A 22,481-nucleotide genomic window follows, 5' to 3' on the forward strand; every position below is an offset into this window, starting at 1 on the left:
AGAACATTTTTTTTTAGCATTTTCCAAAATATTCCCGCTTTTCCCGAAATTTCCATGGAATTCCCATTGAAAAGAATGGGACATTTTTCAAAGTTCCACAACTCCCACATTTTTTATCCGATTCAAACCGTTCCAACTTCAAAATATTCAGCCTGTTCAGGAATTGTGTGCTCCTACTCAACAATTATAAAAAAAAATTCCCGGGTTTCCTAGAGTTCCCAGCTTTTAGGGACAATTTCCCCATTCAAAATGAATTATCCATTTTTCAAATTTCCACAATTCCCACATTTTTCTTCTCCAGATTTTGGCGCTCTCTACCTTCCACATTTCTCACCCGATTCAAACAGTTTCAACTTCAAGATATTTCACTCATCCTGGAAATTCAAAATATTATTTTTGCAAGTTCAAAACAATTCCAAGAATTCCCGTTTTTTCAAACCCTTTTTTCACCCTTTATTCTGGCGACGACGCCGTCCACATTTTTCAATCCACTTCAACCGTTTCACTGTCAAATCATTCCTCTTAATCAGGAAAAAAACACATTTGTTTTTTGAACTGGAAAAATTCCCGAAATTCCAGGAATTCCATATAGCATTTCTCAATTAAAAATGTAACTATTTCAACATTTCTTGACCGTTTTGAAAAATTCCAACACCAACCAACTCATTCAGAACATTCACATTTTTAAAAAAAATTCCCGGTTTTCCTAAATTTCCATGAAATTCCCATTGAAAAGAATAGGACATTTTTCAACTTTCTACAACTCCCACATGTTTATCCAATTCAAACCGTTCCAACTTCAACATATTCAGCCAGTTCACTCTTCCTTTCAACAAATATTAAACAAAATTCCCAGATTTCCTAGAGTTCCCAGCTTTTAGGGACAATTTCCCCATTCAAAATGAATTATCCATTTTTCAAACTTCCACAATTCCCACATTTTTCATCCGATTCAAACCACTCCACCTTCGACACATTCAATTCATCCTGAAATTTAAACAACCATTTTCCACGTTCAACACATTTCCAGGAATTCCTGTTTTTTTCTAACCTTATTTCCAACCTTTTTGAGTGCGATGACTCCTTTCACATTTTTCGACTCATTTCAACCGTTCCACTGTAAAAACATTTCTCTTAGTCAGGACAAAAAAACAAGTTGGTTTAAGAACTAGAAGATTTCTCGGTTTTCCCGAAATTCCGTGACAAAATTTTTCAATTAAACATTTTCTACTTCAACATTTCTTGACCGATTTAAACAATTCCAACACCAACCAATTCAGCTCATTCAGGATATTCATTCCACTAATAATTTTTTTTTAAATCCCACTTTTCCCCAAATTTCCAGGAAGTTCCCATTTAAATAAACGGGAATTTTTTCCAAGTTGCACAATTCCCATATTTTTCAACCTATTCAAACCATTCCAACACATTCCACTCATAATGGACATTCAAAATAACACATTCCCAAGTTCCAAACCAAATTGCGGTTTTCCTGGAAATGTTAACTCTTCAACATTTCAACTATTCTTACCTTCATACTACATTCTGTCAGCATTTCAGTTCAACTTCAGCATTGGAGCATTCACACGCAATTCCTTGAGGAATTGTTTCTTTTTCTTCTTCTTCTTCTTCTTCTTCTTCTTTTTCTTTTTCTTCTTCTTCCTCTTCCTCTTCCTCTTCCTCCTCCTCCTCCTCCTCCTCCTCATTTGGGCGCTCACTACCTTCCATATTTTTCATCCGATTCAAACCGTTCGAACTTCAAACTGTTCAGCCTATTCGGGAATCGCGGGCTTTCCCTTGATTAATTAAAAACAAATCCCATTTCCAAAAATTCCAGGTTTTCCGAGACATTTTTCCAATTCAACTTCCACCATTTCCACATTTTTCAACCGATTCAAACCATTCCACCTTCAACACATTTCACTCATCCTGGAATTTCAAACTACCTTTTTTCCAAGTTCAAAAAAATTCCAGGATTTTCCAGAATTCCTGTTTTTTGAAAGCCCTATTTCACCCTTTTTTCTGGCAACTACTCCGCCCACATTTTTCAATCCACTTCAACCGTTCCACCGTAAAAACATTCTTCCTAATTAGGACAAAAAAAAGCAAGTTTTTTTTTAACTGGAAAAGTTCCCGTTTTTTTCCGCAATTCCAGGAATTCCGTAATATCATTTCTCAATTCAACATGTTACTACTTCAATATTTCTCAACCAATTTGAATAATCAACCAACCATTTCAACTAATTCAGACCATTCAAATTTGTTTTACCATTTTCACCAAAATTCCCGCTTTTCCTGAAATTCCCAAATTTTTGGGGACATTTCCATTCAAATCAATGGGACATTCTTCAAAGTTCCACAATTTCCACACTTTCCATTGGATTCAAACTGTTCCAACTTCAAAATATTCACCATGTTTGGGAATTGTGTGTTCTACTTCAACAATTATAGAAAATTCCCGGATTTCCCATAACTCCTTTTTTTGCATTTTTACCATTCAAAATTAATTGGCCATTTTTCAAACTTCCACAATTCCCACATTCTTCAACCCATTCAATCCATTCCACCTTCAACACATTCAACTCTTCTTGGACATTCAGACTATCATTTTTCCACATTCAACAAAATTCCAAGAATTCATGTTTTTTTATCCTATTTCCAACCTTTTTTTTTTTGACTACTTCTTTACCTGTTTTCATCCCATTTCAACTGTCAAAAATCTTTTCTTAGTCAGGACAAAAAACAAGTTGGTTTAGGAACTAGAAACATTCCCGGTTTTCCCCAAATTCCAGGAATTCCATAATACAATTTCTCAATTAAAAACTGTTACTACATCAACATTTCTTGACCAATTTAAACCATTCAACTGTCAAAAATCTTTTCTTAGTCAGGACAAAAAACAAGTTGGTTTAGGAACTAGAAACATACCCGGTTGTCCCGAAATTCCAGGAATTCCATAATACAATTTCTCAATTAAAAACTGTTACTACTTCAACATTTCTTGACCAATTTAAACCGTTCAACTGTCAAAAATCTTTTCTTAGTCAGGACAAAAAACAAGTTGGTTTAGGAACTAGAAACATTCCCGGTTTTCCCCAAATTCCAGGAATTCCATAATACAATTTCTCAATTAAAAACTGTTACTACTTCAACATTTCTTGACCAATTTAAACCGTTCAACTGTCAAAAATCTTTTCTTAGTCAGGACAAAAAACAAGGTGGTTTAGGAACTAGAAACATTCCCGGTTTTCCCCAAATTCCAAGAATTCCATAATACAATTTCTCAATTAAAAACTGTTACTACTTCAAAATTTCTTGACCAATTTAAACCGTTCAACTGTCAAAAATCTTTTCTTAGTCAGGACAAAAAACAAGTTGGTTTAGGAACTAGAAACATACCCGATTGTCCCGAAATTCCAGGAATTCCATAATACAATTTCTCAATTAAAAACTGTTACTACTTCAACATTTCTTGACCAATTTAAACCGTTCAACTGTCAAAAATCTTTTCTTAGTCAGGACAAAAAACAAGTTGGTTTAGGAACTAGAAACATTCCCGGTTTTCCCCAAATTCCAGGAATTCCATAATACAATTTCTCAATTAAAAACTGTTACTACTTCAACATTTCTTGACCAATTTAAACCGTTCAACTGTCAAAAATCTTTTCTTAGTCAGGACAAAAAACAAGTTGGCTTAGGAACTAGAAACATTCCCTGTTTCCCCAAATTCCAGGAATTCCATAATACAATTTCTCAATTAAAAACTGTTACTACTTCAACATTTCTTGACCAATTTAAACCATTCAACTGTCAAAAATCTTTTCTTAGTCAGGACAAAAAACAAGTTGGTTTAGGAACTAGAAACATTCCCGGTTTTCCCCAAATTCCAGGAATTCCATAATACAATTTCTCAATTAAAAACTGTTACTACTTCAACATTTCTTGACCAATTTAAACCGTTCAACTGTCAAAAATCTTTTCTTAGTCAGGACAAAAAACAAGGTGGTTTAGGAACTAGAAACATTCCCGGTTTTCCCCAAATTCCAAGAATTCCATAATACAATTTCTCAATTAAAAACTGTTACTACTTCAAAATTTCTTGACCAATTTAAACCGTTCAACTGTCAAAAATCTTTTCTTAGTCAGGACAAAAAACAAGTTGGTTTAGGAACTAGAAACATTCCCGGTTTTCCCCAAATTCCATATTACAATTTCTCAATTAAAAACTGTTACTACTTCAACATTTCTTGACCAATTTAAACCGTTCAAATGTCAAAAATCTTTTCTTAGTCAGGACAAAAAACAAGTTGGTTTAAGAACTAGAAACATTCCCGGTTTTCCCCAAATTCCAGGAATTCCATAATACAATTTCTCAATTAAAAACTGTTACTACTTCAACATTTCTTGACCAATTTAAACCGTTCAACTGTCAAAAATCTTTTCTTAGTCAGGACAAAAAACAAGGTGGTTTAGGAACTAGAAACATTCCCGGTTTTCCCCAAATTCCAAGAATTCCATAATACAATTTCTCAATTAAAAACTGTTACTACTTCAAAATGTCTTGACCAATTTAAACCGTTCAACTGTCAAAAATCTTTTCTTAGTCAGGACAAAAAACAAGTTGGTTTAGGAACTAGAAACATTCCCGGTTTTCCCCAAATTCCATATTACAATTTCTCAATTAAAAACTGTTACTACTTCAACATTTCTTGACCAATTTAAACCGTTCAAATGTCAAAAATCTTTTCTTAGTCAGGACAAAAAACAAGTTGGTTTAGGAACTAGAAACATTCCCGGTTTTCCCCAAATTCCAGGAATTCCATAATACAATTTCTCAATTAAAAACTGTTACTACTTCAACATTTCTTGACCAATTTAAACCGTTCAACTGTCAAAAATCTTTTCTTAGTCAGGACAAAAAACAAGGTGGTTTAGGAACTAGAAACATTCCCGGTTTTCCCCAAATTCCAAGAATTCCATAATACAATTTCTCAATTAAAAACTGTTACTACTTCAACATTTCTTGACCAATTTAAACCGTTCAACTGTCAAAAATCTTTTCTTAGTCAGGACAAAAAACAAGTTGGTTTAGGAACTAGAAACATTCCCGGTTTTCCCCAAATTCCATAATACAATTTCTCAATTAAAAACTGTTACTACTTCAACATTTCTTGACCAATTTAAACCGTTCAACTGTCAAAAATCTTTTCTTAGTCAGGACAAAAAACAAGTTGGTTTAGGAACTAGAAACATTCCCGGTTTTCCCCAAATTCCAGGAATTCCATAATACAATTTCTCAATTAAAAACTGTTACTACTTCAACATTTCTTGACCAATTTAAACCGTTCAACTGTCAAAAATATTTTCTTAGTCAGGACAAAAAACAAGGTGGTTTAGGAACTAGAAACATTCCCGGTTTTCCCCAAATTCCAGGAATTCCATAATACAATTTCTCAATTAAAAACTGTTACTACTTCAACATTTATTGACCAATTTAAACCGTTCAACTGTCAAAAATCTTTTCTTAGTCAGGACAAAAAACAAGTTGGCTTAGGAACTAGAAACATTCCCTGTTTCCCCAAATTCCAGGAATTCCATAATACAATTTCTCAATTAAAAACTGTTACTACTTCAACATTTATTGACCAATTTAAACAATTCCAACACCAACCAATTCAGCTCATTCAGGACACTCATGCTCTTAATAAAAAAAATTTAACCCCCGCTTTTCCTAAAATTCCCACATTTCCAGGAAGTTCCCATTGAAATGAATGGGACATTGTTCCAAGTTGTACAATTCCCACATTTTTCAACCTATTGAAACCATTCCAACATCAACACATTCCACTCATCCTGGACATTCAAACTTTACCAAGTTCCAAACCAAATTCCGGTTTTCCTGGAAATTCAAACTCTTCAACATTCAAACTATTCTTACATTCATACTACATTCTATCAGCATCAGGAATTGCCTCATCTAGTTGTTGTATGCGTCTCAACTTCACTTTTATTAGTAATACAAAGGTGATTTGCTTAATGGAAAGCATTTATAGGCCTAACAAAGACATAAAATACATGAAAGTAATTAAACAGTTAGCAAGTGGTCAACCCAAGCAGGGAGTAAAGACATTTCAAAACCCTTTAAAGTCACAGACTATTAAAAGGGTATTAAAACAATAACCGCAGCCATACAATAGCTTTAATTACTCCCAGTCATAATTAGAAGCCATTATAACAACAATAAAATCTAATAAAAAGTGAATATGTGCGAGTCAAACTAAAACTTGCCTTTCAGAATAAGCTTGTCTGGAGCAAAACGGACAAGGGGTCTGACACGTTTGTCTACTTTAGCCGCGTCACAGAATGACCGTAATGCGATCGCTGATTAATCCATTTAGTCAAAACCCTTGTGCACGTAATAAAGACATGTCTATTGTTTGCTCCTTGCCAGTTCTTAATGATAACTGCCAAATTTCATTATAGAAATACACTGAAAGGCTCAAAATAATCCACCGTCATGCTCTTTCACTCGCTGGTACAATGAAGACGTGTCATTTTAATTACATTTTATGGATGGTAACTAGAGATGTCCGATAATGGCTTTTTTGCCGATATCCGATATTGTCCAACTCTTAATTACCGATTCCGATATCAACCGATACCGATATATACAGTCGTAGAATTAACACATTATTATGCCTAATTTTGTTGTGATGCCCCGCTGGATACAAGGTTTTCCAAAATAAACCAACTCAAGTTATGGAAAAAATGCCAACATGGCACTGCCATATTTATTATTGCAGTCACAAAGTGCATTATTTTTTTTTAACATGCCTCAAAACAGCAGCTTGGAATTTGGGACATGCTCTCCCTGAGAGAGCATGAGGAGGTTGAGGTGGGCGGGGTTGGGGTTCTGGGTATTTGTTCTGTGTTGTTTATGTTGTGTTACGGTGCGGATGTTCTCCCGAAATGTGTTTGTCATTCTTGTTTGGTGTGGAATCACAGTGTGGCGCATATTTGTAACAGTGTTAAAGTTGTTTATACGGCCACCCTCAGTGTGACCTGTATGGCTGTTGACCAAGTATGCGATGCATTCACTTGTGTGTGTAAAAAGCCGTAGATATTAGGTGATTGGGCCGGCACGCAATGGCAGTGCCTTCAAGGTTTATTGGCGCTCTGTACTTCTCCCTACGTCCGTGTACACAGCGGCGTTTTAAAAAGTCATAAATTGTACTTTTTGAAACCGATACCGATAATTTCCGATATTACATTTTAAAGCATTTATCGGCCGATAATATCGGCAGTCCGATATTATCGGACATCTCTAATGGTAACTATCTCTGTGCACAATAATAACAAACAAAAGGACTTGCTATAAGTCTGGAAATAACCCCCAAAATCAAGGAAATCGCAGCAATACAACCGTGTACAAGCAAACAGAACGAAGCAGGAGTTAGTGGCAATCGGGACCCAGTCTGGTATGGTTTAAAAATTCTGTGATGCTAAATATTAAAAGTAAATTACTGTACAGTGTGCACCCCAACGACAACTCTCATGCAACACGATAGCTTCTTGTTAGGCCTGACTAACCTGCTACTAAGTTTTTTGAGGATCAGGAGCAATCCTGCAAACTGTATTAATCCGACCAACATGGGGCTGGGTATGAAGGGATTAGATAAATGTTTTGGAGTACCGTATTTTCCGGACTATAAGGCGCACTTAAAATCCTTTCATTTTCTCAAAACTCGACAGTGCGCCTTATAGCCCGGTGCGCCTAATGCACGGAATCATTTTGGTTGTGCTCACCGACCTCGAAGCTATTTTATTTGGTACATGGTGTAATGATAAGTGTGACCAGCAGATGGCAGTCACACATAAGAGATATGTGTAGACCGCAATATGACTCAAGTAAACAACACCAACATTTCATATGTTCCATGGAAAATTTAGAACATTACACACGGCGCTCAAAAATCTATCAAAATGTTTTAGTAGGACTTTGGTAAGCTATGAAGCCGCACCGCTTGATGGATTGTACTGTGCTTCAACATAGGAGTATTAATATGGTGTGTGTATAAGGTAAGACATATTATCTGGCGTTTTGTTTCACAATATTATGCAAAATCAACTTTTCTTACCTTCTGGTACCTGCTGATCTGTATTAGGGATCTGCATATGTCCTGAAAATGTGCACGTGTCCGCCTTTGAAGTCCGTACAGACATCGTAGTCTATAAGCTTCTTCTTTTTCTCTATCTTCTTGTTATGGGACATTCATCCTCCGCTGTTGCTATTTCTAATATAAAGTAGTGTAAAGTTCTTACTTATATCCGTCAGTAAACTCGCCATTGAAGCGCTAAAACATACCGGTGTAGTGAGTTTGCATTATTCACCCAAGGAACATTAGTTACTAGAGAGTTCCGGTCGGACGGTCTTCGGCCTTGTTGTTGTTTCCGGATGAGGAGATGCTGCTCCGTTATTGATTAAAGTAAAATCTGAATGTCATTAAAACAGTTAGCGCCATCTTTTGACACTTCTTCCACTCCCGTCCTTGCACGCTACACCGCTACAACAAAGATGACGGGGAAAAGACGCTGTCAAAAGTGAGGCACGTAAATAAACAAAACGGCGCATCCTGAAGAGACTGTCAGAAAGCAACTTGAAGATGATGTGTAAAACATCATCTATGCAACATTTTGACCAAAGAACCACCATTACATGTTATGTAGACCACAAGGAAGTCTATTACATTTAGAAGAAAAAAAATAAATATATATGACTCCTTTAATGCGCCCGATAATACACCTGAGTAGATCCGCTCATCGGCACTGCGCCTTATTTACGCCCTATGGTCTGCAGCATCGCGTGGACATCGGGGGCAGTACCTCTGGATTGGCAGACCGGGGTGGTGGTTCCTCTCTTTAAAAAGGGGAACCGGAGGGTGTGTTCTAACTATCGTGGGATCACACTCCTCAGCCTTCCCGGTAAGGTCTATTCAGGTGTACTGGAGAGGAGGCTACGCCGGATAGTCGAACCTCGGATTCAGGAGGAACAGTGTGGTTTTCGTCCTGGTCGTGGAACTGTGGACCAGCTCTATACTCTCGGCAGGGTCCTTGAGGGTGCATGGGAGTTTGCCCAACCAGTCTACATGTGCTTTGTGGACTTGGAGAAGGCATTCGACCGTGTCCCTCGGGAAGTCCTGTGGGGAGTGCTCAGAGAGTATGGGGTTTCGGACTGTCTGATTGTGGCGGTCCGCTCCCTGTATGATCAGTGTCAGAGCTTGGTTCGCATTGCCGGCAGTAAGTCGGACACGTTTCCGGTGAGGGTTGGACTCCGCCAAGGCTGCCCTTTGTCACCGATTCTGTTCATAACTTTTATGGACAGAATTTCTAGGCGCAGTCAAGGCGTTGAGGGGATCCGGTTTGGTGGCTGCAGGATTAGGTCTCTGCTTTTTGCAGATGATTTGGTCCTGATGGCTTCATCTGGCCAGGATCTTCAGCTCTCACTGGATCGGTTCGCAGCTGAGTGTGAAGCGACTGGGATGAGAATCAGCACCTCCAAGTCCGAGTCCATGGTTCTCGCCCGGAAAAGGGTGGAGTGCCATCTCCGGGTTGGGGAGGAGATCTTGCCCCAAGTGGAGGAGTTCAAGTACCTCGGAGTCTTGTTCACGAGTGAGGGAAGAGTGGATCGTGAGATCGACAGGCGGATCGGTGCGGCGTCTTCAGTAATGCGGACGCTGTATCGATCCGTTGTGGTGAAGAAGGAGCTGAGCCGGAAGGCAAAGCTCTCAATTTACCGGTCGATCTACGTTCCCATCCTCACCTATGGTCATGAGCTTTGGGTTATGACCGAAAGGACAAGATCACGGGTACAAGCGGCCGAAATGAGTTTCCTCCGCCGGGTGGCGGGGCTCTCCCTTAGAGATAGGGTGAGAAGCTCTGTCATCCGGGGGGAGCTCAAAGTAAAGCCGCTGCTCCTCCGCATCGAGAGGAGCCAGATGAGGTGGTTCGGGCATCTGGTCAGGATGCCACCCGAGCGCCTCCCTAAGGAGGTGTTTAGGGCATGTCCGACCGGTAGGAGGCCACGAGGAAGATCCAGGACACGTTGGGAAGACTATGTCTCCCGGCTGGCCTGGGAACGCCTCGGGATCCCCCGGGAGGAGCTGGACGAAGTGGCTGGGGAGAGGGAAGTCTGGGCTTCCCTGCTTAGGCTGCTGCCCCCGCGACCCGACCTCGGATAAGCGGAAGAAGATGGATGGATGGATGGATGGTCTGGAAAATACGGTAATATGAATGGGGGAAAAAATGCTTAATTATGTAAGAAATAACACAACTAACATAGTTAAATAAATAACTTATCTTTGGTTTTACAGGATTGTTTAAGATTTGGTTTAAGTTTTACCTTGCATGTCCACAGGAACCAAAAACATTGCGCTACAAGGAATCGGAAAGACTTCCCCTAAAATGTGCGTTCTTATTTCGTCAACACCATAACTACCTTTGAGTAGTTTCTCTAAAATTTTTTCCTGACTCATATTGCCGTGTGGAGGCAAACACACGTTTTCCTGGCATCTGACCGCTGAGTGGTCAGCTGCTGAGTGCTGTCAATGACTACGTTTACACTGCAGGCCAAAGTGGCCCAAATTGGATTTTTTTTTTTTTTATTCTGATTTGTTTTCCAGCTGACTGTTTACACTGCAAGTAAAATGTGATTTTTTTATCAGACTCCAGTGTAAATGGCACTGGCCCCAATGTGGCCCCGAAGTGGCCTCGACGTCACTTGTATGCACACTTCGATAAAGTGAAAACAATTGGTGTTTTTTACATTAAAGTAAATGAAAGTAATATAATGTATAAATGGATGTATAAGAGTGCACAAAACCCGGTGAAGTTGGCACGTTGTGTAAATTGTAAATAAAAACAAAATACAATGATTTGAAAATCCTTTTCAATTTATATTCAATTGAATAGACTGCAAAGACAAGATATTTAATGTTCGAACTTGAAAACGTTATTTTTTGCAAATATTAGCTAATTTGGAATTTGATGCCTGCGACATGTTTAAGGTGGGTGCCATAATTGGGTATAAAAAAGCAGCGTCCATGAAATGCTCAGTCATTCACAAACAAGGACGGGGCGAGGGTCACCACTTTGTCAACAAATGCCTGAGCAAATTGTTTAAGAACAACATTTCCCAACCAGCTATTGCAAGGAATTTAGGGATTTCACCATCTACGGTCTGTAAGATCATCAAAAGGTTCAGAGAACCTGGAGAAATAACTACACGTAAGCAGCAAGGCTGAAAACTAACATTGAATGCCCATGACATTCGATCCCTCAGGCGGTACTGCATCAAAAACTGACGTCAGTGTGTAAAGGACATCACCACATGGGCCCAGGAATACTCTTTGAGAACCACTGTCAGTAACTGCAGTTTGTCGCTACATCTGTAAGTGCAAGTTAAAACTCTACACAAAGCAAAAGCCATTTATCAACAACACCCAGAAATGCCGCCAGCTTCGCTGGACGCGAGCTCATCTAAGATGGACTGATGCAAAGTGGAAAAGTGTTCTGTGGTCTGACGAGTCCACATGTTCTCTGGAACAAAGAGGAAAAGAACCATCCGGATTGTTATAGGCCCAAAGTGTAAAAGCCAGCATCTGTGATGGTATGGGGGTGTATTAGTGCCCAAGGCATGGGTAACTTACACATCTGTGAAGGCACCATTAATGCTGAAAGGTACATACAAGTTTTGGAGCAAAATATGTTGCCATCCAAGCAACGTTATCATGGACGCCCCTGCTTATTTCAGCAAAAAAATGCCAAACCACGTGTTACAACAGCGTGGCTTCATAGTTAAAGAGTGCAGGTACTAGACTGGCCTGCCTGTAGTCCAGACCTGTCTCCCATTGAAAATGTGCGGCGAATTATGAAGCCTAAAATACCACAACGGAGACCCCGGACTGTTGAACAACTTAAGCTGTACATCAAGCAAGAATGGGAAATAATTCAACCTGAAAAGCTTCAAAAATGTGTCTCCTCAGTTCCCAAACGTTTACTGCGTGTTGTTTTCAGTCTATTCAATTGAATATAAGTTGAAAAGGATTTGCAAATCATTGTATTCTGTTTTTATTTACCTTTTACACAACGTGCCAACTTCACTGGTTTTGGGTTTTGTACATATAGCCTATTATTTGCCTCGTATTGACAAATGATGCATCGAAAATTCGGTCGTCCTAAATAAAAAACAAAACCGGGTTGTAATGAAATATCCATTTCCGCTGGCGGTGCGTCCCTCCGAGTGACGTAATCGCCCAAAGCTGACGAAAAAAATCAGATTCAGGTCACATACAGGTCGGATTGTGTTTAGTCTGCAGTCAAATTTGAAAGGGTCCAATTCCAATCGGATTCAGGACTACCTCCTGATATGGCCTGACTATGATACCAAAAGATCAGATTTGAAGCACTTGGAAGCGTTTAGACTTGCAAAAAAAAATAAAAAATCAGATCTGTATCACTTGAGGGCAAAACACATCAGATTGAGTGTTTTTTACCATTTTCCGCCTGGCCCTATTGTTTGACTTGCCTCTCTTCAATAGCGTAATATAAATTTTGGACGTTAAAAACTGCAGGGGGCAAAAACTACTTTTTAAAAAAGTGCAGTGGACATGTCCCCCTATAACAAGGTTATAGTTCTTACAAAAGACATGGACCAGTAATAAAAACGTCCCCGTGCAGAAGACATTCATTCTCAAGATGACATTGGGCCGGCGTGGCTCAGATGAACCTAAGGCTTCCAGGTTCGTTTCCAGCTTCAGCCATCCTAGTCCTAGAACGTTTGGTGGTGGTCAGAGCGGCCATAGGGCGCAAGGGGAATGTGAAGTGAATGAATGGTTCCCAGTTCTTTGTGAAGCGCTTCGAGTGTCTAGAAAAGTGGTATATACATCTAATCCATCATATACTGTATTTTCCAGACTATATTGCGCACTTAAAATCCTTTCATATTCTCAAAACTTGACAGTGCACTTTATAACCTGGTGCGCCTAATGTAAGGAATAATTCTGGTTTTGCTTACCGACTTCGGAGCTATTTTATTTGGTACATGGTGTAACGACAAGTGTGACCAGTAGATGGCAGTCTTATGTTTATAAGAGATACGTGTAGACTGCAATATGACTCAAGTAAACAACACCAACATTTCATATGTTCCATTGGAAAATATAGAACATTACACACAGCGCTCAAAAATCGGTCAACATTTTTTAGTACGACTTTGGTAAGCTATGAAGCCGCACCGCTTTATGGATTGTACTGTGCTTCAACATAGGAGTAATATTATGGTGTGTGTATAAGGTAGTCGGTAAGCCTCTTGTTATGGGACATTCATCCTCCGCTGTTACCATTTCTAATATAAAGTAGTGTAAAGTTCTTACTTATATCCGTCTGTAAACTCGCCATGAAAGTGTCATGTTGTCAGAGTTTGTAGGTGACGAACCCCAAGATGCAGAGAAGGCGGAAGGCATTGTACGAGAAAACATGATTTAATTAAACACTAAGGCAAAACAACAAACAAAAGGGTAACAAAAGGCGCGCACAAGGCGGAGAACAAACTTGGCTATGAACTAAAATAGCACAGAGGCTAACTGTGGACAAGAAACCAAAAACACTTACTGTGACACGAAGGAACTAGGACATGAGCAGAGTGAAACAAAAGTAGACAGAGCTACAACGACAAGTATTAAGAACAACGACACGACAGGTAGGAACGACAATGATCCAGTCGTGACTGGAGGGTAGGGCAGGTATAAATAGCAGCTGGCTGATTGACACCAGGTGTCAATCAGCCACAGCTGAGGGGACACAGCACTCAGGGAGAAACAGGAAACAGAACCAAAACAAGAGCGCTGACAGGAAATACTACACACACAGAGGAAAAACTCAAAACATAACTAAACCGTCAGTGACAAACCTGACAGTAGCCCCCCTTCCCACAACGGATACCAGACGTTCTAGGAACCCCCCCCCCAAAAAACAGTCCAAAGTCACGGGAGGGTGGAGGGAGGACAAGGAGGTGGGCCACCAGGCCAAGTGTCCCCGCAACCAGCGGGGAAGAGTTAGGTGGCGACGGCGAGTTGAACGCCGCCGCAATTGGCGAGGCGGCTCGTCCGCCGGTGTGGGAGAACCCACCGGAGACGATGGTGGCGCCCTCTGCTGGCCCACCGGAGAAGATGGCGGTGGCGCCCTCTGCTGGCCCACCGGGGAGGATGGCGGTGGCGCCCTCTGCTGGCCCACCGGAGTGCATGGTGGCGGCGTCTGTTGGCCCACCGGAGAGGAGGATGGTGGCGCCCTCTGCTGCTGGCCCACCGGAGAGGAGGATGGTGGCGCCCTCTGCTGCTGGCCCACCGGAGAGGAGGATGGTGGCGCCCTCTGCTGCTGGCCCACCGGAGAGGAGGATGGTGGCGCCCTCTGCTGCTGGCCCACCGGAGAGGAGGATGGTGGCGCCCTCTGCTGCTGGCCCACCGGAGAGGAGGATGGTGGCGCCCTCTGCTGCTGGCCCACCGGAGAGGAGGATGGTGGCGCCCTCTGCTGCTGGCCCACCGGAGAGGAGGGTGGTGGCGCCGTCTGCTGCTGGCCCACCGGAGAGGAGGGTGGTGGCGCCGTCTGCTGCTGGCCCACCGGACAGGATGGTGGTGCCGTAGGTTGTAGACCCACCGGAGTGCATGGTGGCGTCTGCCGGCCCACCGGACTGCATGGTGGCGTCTGCCGGCCCACCGGACTGCATGGTGGCGTCTGCCGGCCCACCGGACTGCATGGTGGCGTCTGCCGGCCCACCGGACTGCATGGTGGCGTCTGCCGGCCCACCGGAGAGGATGGCGCCGTCTGTTGCAGACCCACTGGGGTGAGGAGTAGCTGTGCCTCCCCAGCTGCACAGCTACTCATAGCCCCCCCCTCAAGGGACGGATCCAAGACGTCCCACGAGAAACCAACACAGGACAGGGATGGGTGGGAGGGATTGCAAAAAGAGGCAAAGCTTTTTTTTGATTCGGCCATCAACGATAAAGCTTTGTTTAGTCTCTCCGCCAAGGAAATCTCCGCGAGGTTCGTACTAGGCTGGATCATTATGTCAGAGTTTGTAGGTGACGAACCCCAAGATGCAGAGAAGGCGGAAGGCATTGTACGAGAAAACATGATTTAATTAAACACTAAGGCAAAACAACAAACGAAAGGGTAACAAAAGGCGCGCACAAGGCGGAGAACAAACTTGGCTATGAACTAAAATAGCACAGAGGCTAACTGTGGACAAGAAACCAAAAACACTTACTGTGACACGAAGGAACTAGGACATGAGCAGAGTGAAACAAAAGTAGACAGAGCTACAACGACAAGTATTAAGAACAACGACACGACAGGTAGGAACGACAATGATCCAGCCGTGACTGGAGGGTAGGGCAGGTATAAATAGCAGCTGGCTGATTGACACCAGGTGTGGCCAGGTGCCAATCAGCCACAGCTGAGGGGACACAGCACTCAGGGAGAAACAGGAAACAGAACCAAAACAAGAGCGCTGACAGGAAATACTACACACACAGAGGAAAAACTCAAAACATAACTAAACCGTCAGTGACAAACCTGACACATGTCTTTGTAATCATGTTTTGTTTTAGTCATGTTTTGTTTTGTTTAGTTATTGGACTCTTTAGTTTCTGGCTTTTCACTCCCTTGTCTTGTTTCCATAGTTACCCATTAGTTTCACCTGTTCCACGTTCGGACTCATTGTGCACTCTTGTTTGTCACCATAGCAACCCATTAGTTTTCACCTGTCACGTCACGCACCTGTTTCACGTTTTGAGTCACGCACCTGTTTTCGTTAATCATGTCTGTAGTATTTAAGTTCATTGTTTTCAGTTTGGCTTTCTGGCGACATCTCACATTTATGCTCTGTACATTCCTGACACTTGTTTTCATGTCCATCCTTCATGCTGCTATTTTTGTCCAAGCCAAGTAAGTTTTTGTTTATTAATGCTATAGTCTTTTGGTTTCATAGTTTGTTCTCCGCCACTGTGCGCGCTTTTCGTTTGTCCTTTTTTTTGCTATAGTCTTTTGGTTTCATAGTTTGTTCTCCGCCACTGTGCGCGCTTTTCGTTTGTACTTTTTTTTAATATATTAAATAAATCATGTACTTACATTCCCGTCTCGCCCGAGCCAACTTTCCGTTGCCTTCTAGAAAAACTAAACCCCAGGACCAAGTCATGACAGAAAGCGCTAAAACATACCGGTGTAGTGAGTTTACATTATTCACCTGAGGAACTTTAGTTATTAGAGAGTTCCGGTCGGACGTTTTTTCTACTGGACACATTTCCGGCGTTGTTGTTGCATTAGTGAGCCACGGATGAGGAGATGCTGCTCCGTTATTGATTGAAGTAAATTCTGAATGCCATTAACACAGTTAGCGCCATCTTTTGACACTTCTTCCACACCCGTCCTTGCACGCTACACAGCTACAACAAAGATGACGGGGAGAAGACGCTGCCGAAGGTGAGCCACGTAAATAACACCGCCCACAAAACGGACCAAAGAACCACCATTACATGTTATGTAGACCACAAGGAAGTGTTTTCAATTTAGAAAAAAATAAAAATAAATATGACTCCTTTAATGCACCTTATAATCCAGTGCGCCTTATATATGAAAAAAGATCGAAAATAGACCATTCATCGGCTGTGCGCCCTATATTCTGGAAACTATGGTAATTTCTATCAAAAAGCGAGTGTTGTCTCTTGGTTTTTACACACCAGTTTTAACAGGACTAACAAAAATCGGAGCTTAACCTACAATTACTCTTTCTCTGAGGGGTTTTAATCGATGCATATCCACTCCCGCCGCTCTTGTTTTACCCACCAGTGAGCTCGCAAGCATGCGAAACCACATCCTCTCAGATCGTTATGAAACAAACGCGGCCGAGCTTTCAATCTTCCCGTCAAGACTGGTAATTAGGACTAACCGGTCCGAAAGCAACGTCAAAGAGTCTTTCCGTCAAGCGTAACCGTGAGTGATCAATGCACATCCCTCTTTTCATTAAGGCACGTGGCATGGAGCTCTTAAATCCCGCCGGCGTAATGGATCGGAGCGACGCACTGTAATCTTGACGTTAATGATCAATAGTGTGCTTGTTTTAGATAATTGGAGAGCATCTGCTGAGGCAGCTTAATAATTAATGCTCTGTTCAGAAATCCCGCGGTTTTTGGTCTACTTGTGGTGATAAGATAATGCAGGGGCGTGCATGGGGAGGGGGGGTGTTTTATATTGCATCATCTCTAATGGAAGTGCCCCAAGAGATGGTGTCCTTGAAGGGGTTGCCATGCAAGGTTGTAATACGGCCCCGGCTGTTGGCCGGTAAATGGAAGATCAATCTTTAGGAGGGCAACGGTGAAGCGCTCCCACACCCAAACTTGCAGCGGCGTGCTGATAATGCAGTGCCTTTATGTCGCTCGTTAAAAAGACTTATTAAAGCCTTAACGCTGTCACGTATGATCAGCAGCAAAAAAAATGCTTTGTAAGCCGATGAAGAGATGTTTCCTGCAGCCTTTATTTAATAATCTCACGAAGACAGTTATATCGGCTCCCATAGAATTTGGAGAGCCAGAGCATAAGTCACTGCTGTTATCAGTTACTGTAAGGAGAAGACTGTAGAACTCCCCTTTGTGCTTTTGTTCCCATTAAAATAGACACACTGTCCCAGGGGTGGGATGACTGATGATTGCCTGTCTCCTTGGTATCTCCTACAGGAAAACTTCCTGGAGGTCATTCAGAATCAGGAGTTCCTGCTGCTGCCCACGGCCGAGATTGTCAAACTTCTGTCCAGCGATGACATCAACGTGCCCGACGAAGAGACCATCTTCCAGGCTCTGATGCTGTGGGTGAGACATGACGTCCAGAATCGACAACAGGATCTCGGGGTCCTCCTCTCTTATATCCGGCTGCCTCTTCTTCCTCCTCAGGTGACACAAAATATGTTCTTATCTGCCGGTATAACCTGGAATACTGCCTTTATTATTTGGGTAGCAAGCATACTTGCCAACCCTCACGGATTTTCCGGGAGACTCCCGAAATTCAGCGCCTCTCCCGAAAACCTCCGGGGACAAATTTTCTCCCGAAAATCTCCCGAAATTCAGGCGGACCTAAGTGACGTGTCGACAGCCTGTTTTCACGTCCGCTTTCCCACAATATAAACAGCGTGTCTGCCCAATCACGTTATACCTGTAGAATGATCGAGGGCGAGTTCTTGGTTTCTTATGTGGGTTTATTGTTAGGCAGTTTCATTAACGTCCTCCCAGCGCGGTAACGACACACAACAACAGCGGTCACGTTTTCGTCTACCGTAAAGCAGTTCGTCTGCCGTAAACAGCAATGTTGTGACACTCTTAAACAGGACAATACTGCCATCCACTGTACATGCAAATGTGACAATAACATCTACGGCTTTTAGAGAGTGCAGTGCACAACTGCGCACACAACAAGGAGACGAAGCAGAATGCACATCAGAGAGGGTGTTCAGCATGGTTAGAAAAATAGTGACAGAGAATAGAACAAGGATGGACAATTCAACCCTTAACTCAACAATGAGTAGATGAGTGTTATATGTGTGTATATGTGGAAATAAATGAACACTGAAATTCAAGTATTTCTCTTATTTATTTATATATATATATATATATATATATATATATATATATATATATATATATATATATATATATATATATATATATATATATATATAAAATAAATATACATATATACCTAGAATTCACTGAAAGTCAAGTATTTCTTATATATATATATATATATATAAAATACTTGACTTGGTGAATTCTAGCTGTAAATATACTCCTCCCCCTCTAAACCACGCCCCTAACCACGCCCCCCCCCCCACCCACACTTCCCGAAATCGGAGGTCTCAAGATTGGCAAGTATGGTAGCAAGGGTCTTCAAAAGCTCAATCCAATGTGATTCTATAAAAAGACCGTTCGCAATTGGACTGCTCGGTTTGTCTCAGAAGACGTTTCGCCGCTCATCCGAGAAGGCTTCACCAGTTCATGGTCATAGACTTAGATTGGTGAGATGTAGTCTTAGGCCCCTTCACACTAAACCGGCTAAAGTTAACCAGGGTATCCCACCTAACCTGATCCTTGTCCACACACACAACTAGGGATGATACTCGAAACCGATTTTCCCGGTTGTTCGATAAGAAAAGAACCAAGTCCTCGGACTCGAATCCCTTTTTGAGAACCGGTACCCGTTATCCAGACCACTATAGTAGAGAAAAAGAGTTGGCTCTTTATTCGAATCCCTCGGAACAAATCTCCTACCGACCAGAAATGCCCCGTGGGACATCACAAGAAATGACGTCACGTAGCTCAGTCATTAGGCGCAGATAGCGAAAGCAGGAAACAAAATGGACTTGAAAAAGCGTTCCAAGGTGTACTAAAGTTCAAAACAAAAGGAATAATCCAATTAATAACTTTACTGAGAGATTTGAGCAGGGTACAAACACATGACGAACACTTTTACGACCAACCGGAAACATAGCAGACAGGTGGTGTCGCAGGCCACCTCCTCTGCTCAGGGATGGTTTTTCAACCTTCCCTCACTCCTCTTCCGTACCATCCGTCCTCCCTGTCCAGAATGTGTACATGTTTGTTGTCAAAGTAGTGCTGTTTCTCCCTGAAGTGCAGGTAGACAGCTGAGTCCCGGTCTGAAGAGTTTGCCCGTCTATTCTGTGCCAAGCGTCAGCTTAGTGGTTGTTTTGTTTCCCCAATATATGAATCAGTGCATTCAGCATTACACTGGATAGCATACACCAGATTGTTTTTGTGGGTGTGGGGTTGTCCGGTTTTTGGGATGCACCAGTCTCTGTCTCAGGGTGTTGCCTGCTTTGAAGTGTTGGTTTAAAATTCTTCCGAGTTTCTCAGATAGACCTGATACATATGGAATGACAATATGACAACGACCCGGATTACTTAGATTGGTCACATCTAATCCAAGCGGTTTGTGCCAAAACCCAAATATTTATACTCCAAAAACCAGGAGGGTGTGCCTGGGCAAGGATGGTTTCGCCCTATCGTAGTAAGAAAAAACACAATCCTTAGACTTAGATTAGTCACATCTAGTCTTAGACTTAGATTGGTCAGATCTAGTCTTAGACTTAGATTGGTCACATCTAGTCTTAGACTTGGATTGGTCACATTTAGTCTTAGACTTAGATTGGTCAGATCTAGTCTTAGACTTAGGTTGGTCACATCTAGTCTTAGACTTAGATTGGTCACATCTAGTCTTAGACTTAGATTGATCACATCTAGTCTTAGATTTAGATGGTCACATCTAGTCTCAGACTTAGATTGGTCACATTTAGTCTTAGACTTAGATTGGTCAGATCTAGTCTTAGACTTAGGTTGGTCACATCTAGTCTTAGACTTAGATTGGTCACATCTAGTCTTAGACTTAGATTGGTCACATCTAGTCTTAGACTTAGATTGGTCACATCTAATCAGGCGGTTGGTGCCAAAACCCAAATATTTATACTCCAAAAACCAGGAGGGTGTACCTGGGCAAGGATGGTTTCGCCCTATCGTAGTGAGAAAAACAACAATCCCTAGATTTAGATTAGTCACATCTAGTCTTTGTCATGACTTGGTCCTGGGGTTTAGTTTTTCTCGAAGGCAACGGAAAGTTGGCTCGGGCGAGACGGGAATGAAGATACATTTTTTATTTAAAGACTATAAATACAAAACAAGGAAGTAAACAAAAGGTGCGCACAATGGCGGAGAACAAACTATGAAACCAAACACTTGCACAAAGGCAAAAACTATGAACAACAAAAAACACTAACTGTGGCTTAATAAACAAAAACTTACTTGGCATGGAACCGGCATGAAAAAAGAGCAGCAAGGATCATAAGGGTGTGGAGAGTGTGCAGAAGCATAAATGTGGGGATGTCACCAGAAAGACAAACTGAAAAACAATGAACTTAAATACTACAGACATGATTAACGAAAACAGGTGCGTGACTCAAAACGTTAAACAGGTGCGTGACGTGACAGGTGAAAACTAATGGGTTGCTATGGTGACAAACAAGAGTGCACAATGAGTCCAAACGTGGAACAGGTGAAACTAATGGGTAATCATGGAAACAAGACAAGGGAGTGAAAAGCCAGAAACTAAAGAGTCCAATAACTAAACAAAACATGACTAAAACAAAACATGATTACACAGACATGACAGTCTTAGACTTAGATTGGTCAGATCTAGTCTTAGACTTAGCCTTATCCTTCATAGGTCTATAAAAGACCTTTAAAAATTCTGCCAACCTATTTTATCGGATTATTATCGAAATTGGCCCATATTCGTATCGGTATTGTAACAGAGGTCATTGGGAAACCCCTAACAGTAACAATATTATGTAATAATATCTATCCATCCATCCATTTTCTACCGCTTGTCCCTTTTGTATAACATATAAATAGAAAATAAGTAGATAATGTCAAAATGGAAGACACAAAAGCCAATACATACTGTATAGTTTGTGTGTATTATTTTCCATATACTATATGAACGCCTCCAATATTTGCTCACAAACTTTCAGCATTTCTTTAGGTAATTAGTATGCAGTGGTTATTTTATATATGGGCCACATGGGAAATAGCCCAGGGGGCGCCAATATCCACATTTATTGGTGCCTCAACCCTTTGACTCGCACTTATCATCACACGTTAACATCCCTGTCAACGTAACAAGAACAGTGGGGACGTGAGTGTGCAAACACTATAGCTTGATCGGGACACCAATAAATCATGGAGGCAATGGCGGTTTCTGGTACTATTAAAGGTGTGTGTTGGTGTCTGGGAATGACAGGAAGAGAAGGTCTGACTTGCTTAAGGAGAATCAGTTTGGGGCCATCTGTTGGTTTGTATGTATTAGGGTTGTACGGTATACTGGTACTAGTATAGTACCACGATACTAATTAATCGTATTCGGTACTATACCGCCTCTAAAAAGTACCGGTCCACCCCCCCTGGCTGGCTGAAAAACTAACGATAAAAGTGAAGCTATAACACTGAAACGCCCTCAGAAAGTGTTTTAGCTACTTCTAAATCACTAATCCTTGCCTCCATGGCGACAAATAAATTACGTTTCTTACAAGTAACATTATCACTGCAGGACGAGGAATAGCTAAACATGCTTCACTACACACCGTAGCTCACCGGCGTGGCAATGTAAACAAACACCATGGGTGGATCTACACCTGACATCCACTGTAATGATACCAAGTACAATAGCGTATCTAGTCAATGCTACTATGATTACATTAATAATTTTTTAGCATCACAAAATCTTTTTTTCATTAAAAAAATGTGTATTATGTTTATAAACTCAGGAAATACGTCCCTGGACAGATGAGGACTTAAATTATGACCATTGTATGA

The 22,481-nt window shown here is 41.5% G+C and overlaps 1 protein-coding gene across 5 annotated transcripts in view; it reads left to right on the forward strand.

Annotated features, from left to right (window-relative positions):
• klhl4 (kelch-like family member 4) overlaps positions 1 to 22,481 on the forward strand; it is a 219,765-nt gene that overhangs the window by 141,304 nt on the left and 55,980 nt on the right. For all 5 annotated transcript variants that reach the window (XM_061930205.1, XM_061930204.1, XM_061930206.1 and 2 more), the window contains one exon: positions 17,784 to 17,996. In XM_061930205.1, the coding sequence (XP_061786189.1) occupies positions 17,784 to 17,996 (213 nt within the window). The remainder of the gene's footprint in view (positions 1 to 17,783; positions 17,997 to 22,481) is intronic.

Source organism: Nerophis lumbriciformis, linkage group LG36 (assembly GCF_033978685.3).
Source record: "Nerophis lumbriciformis linkage group LG36, RoL_Nlum_v2.1, whole genome shotgun sequence".
Lineage (NCBI taxonomy): Eukaryota > Metazoa > Chordata > Actinopteri > Syngnathiformes > Syngnathidae > Nerophis > Nerophis lumbriciformis.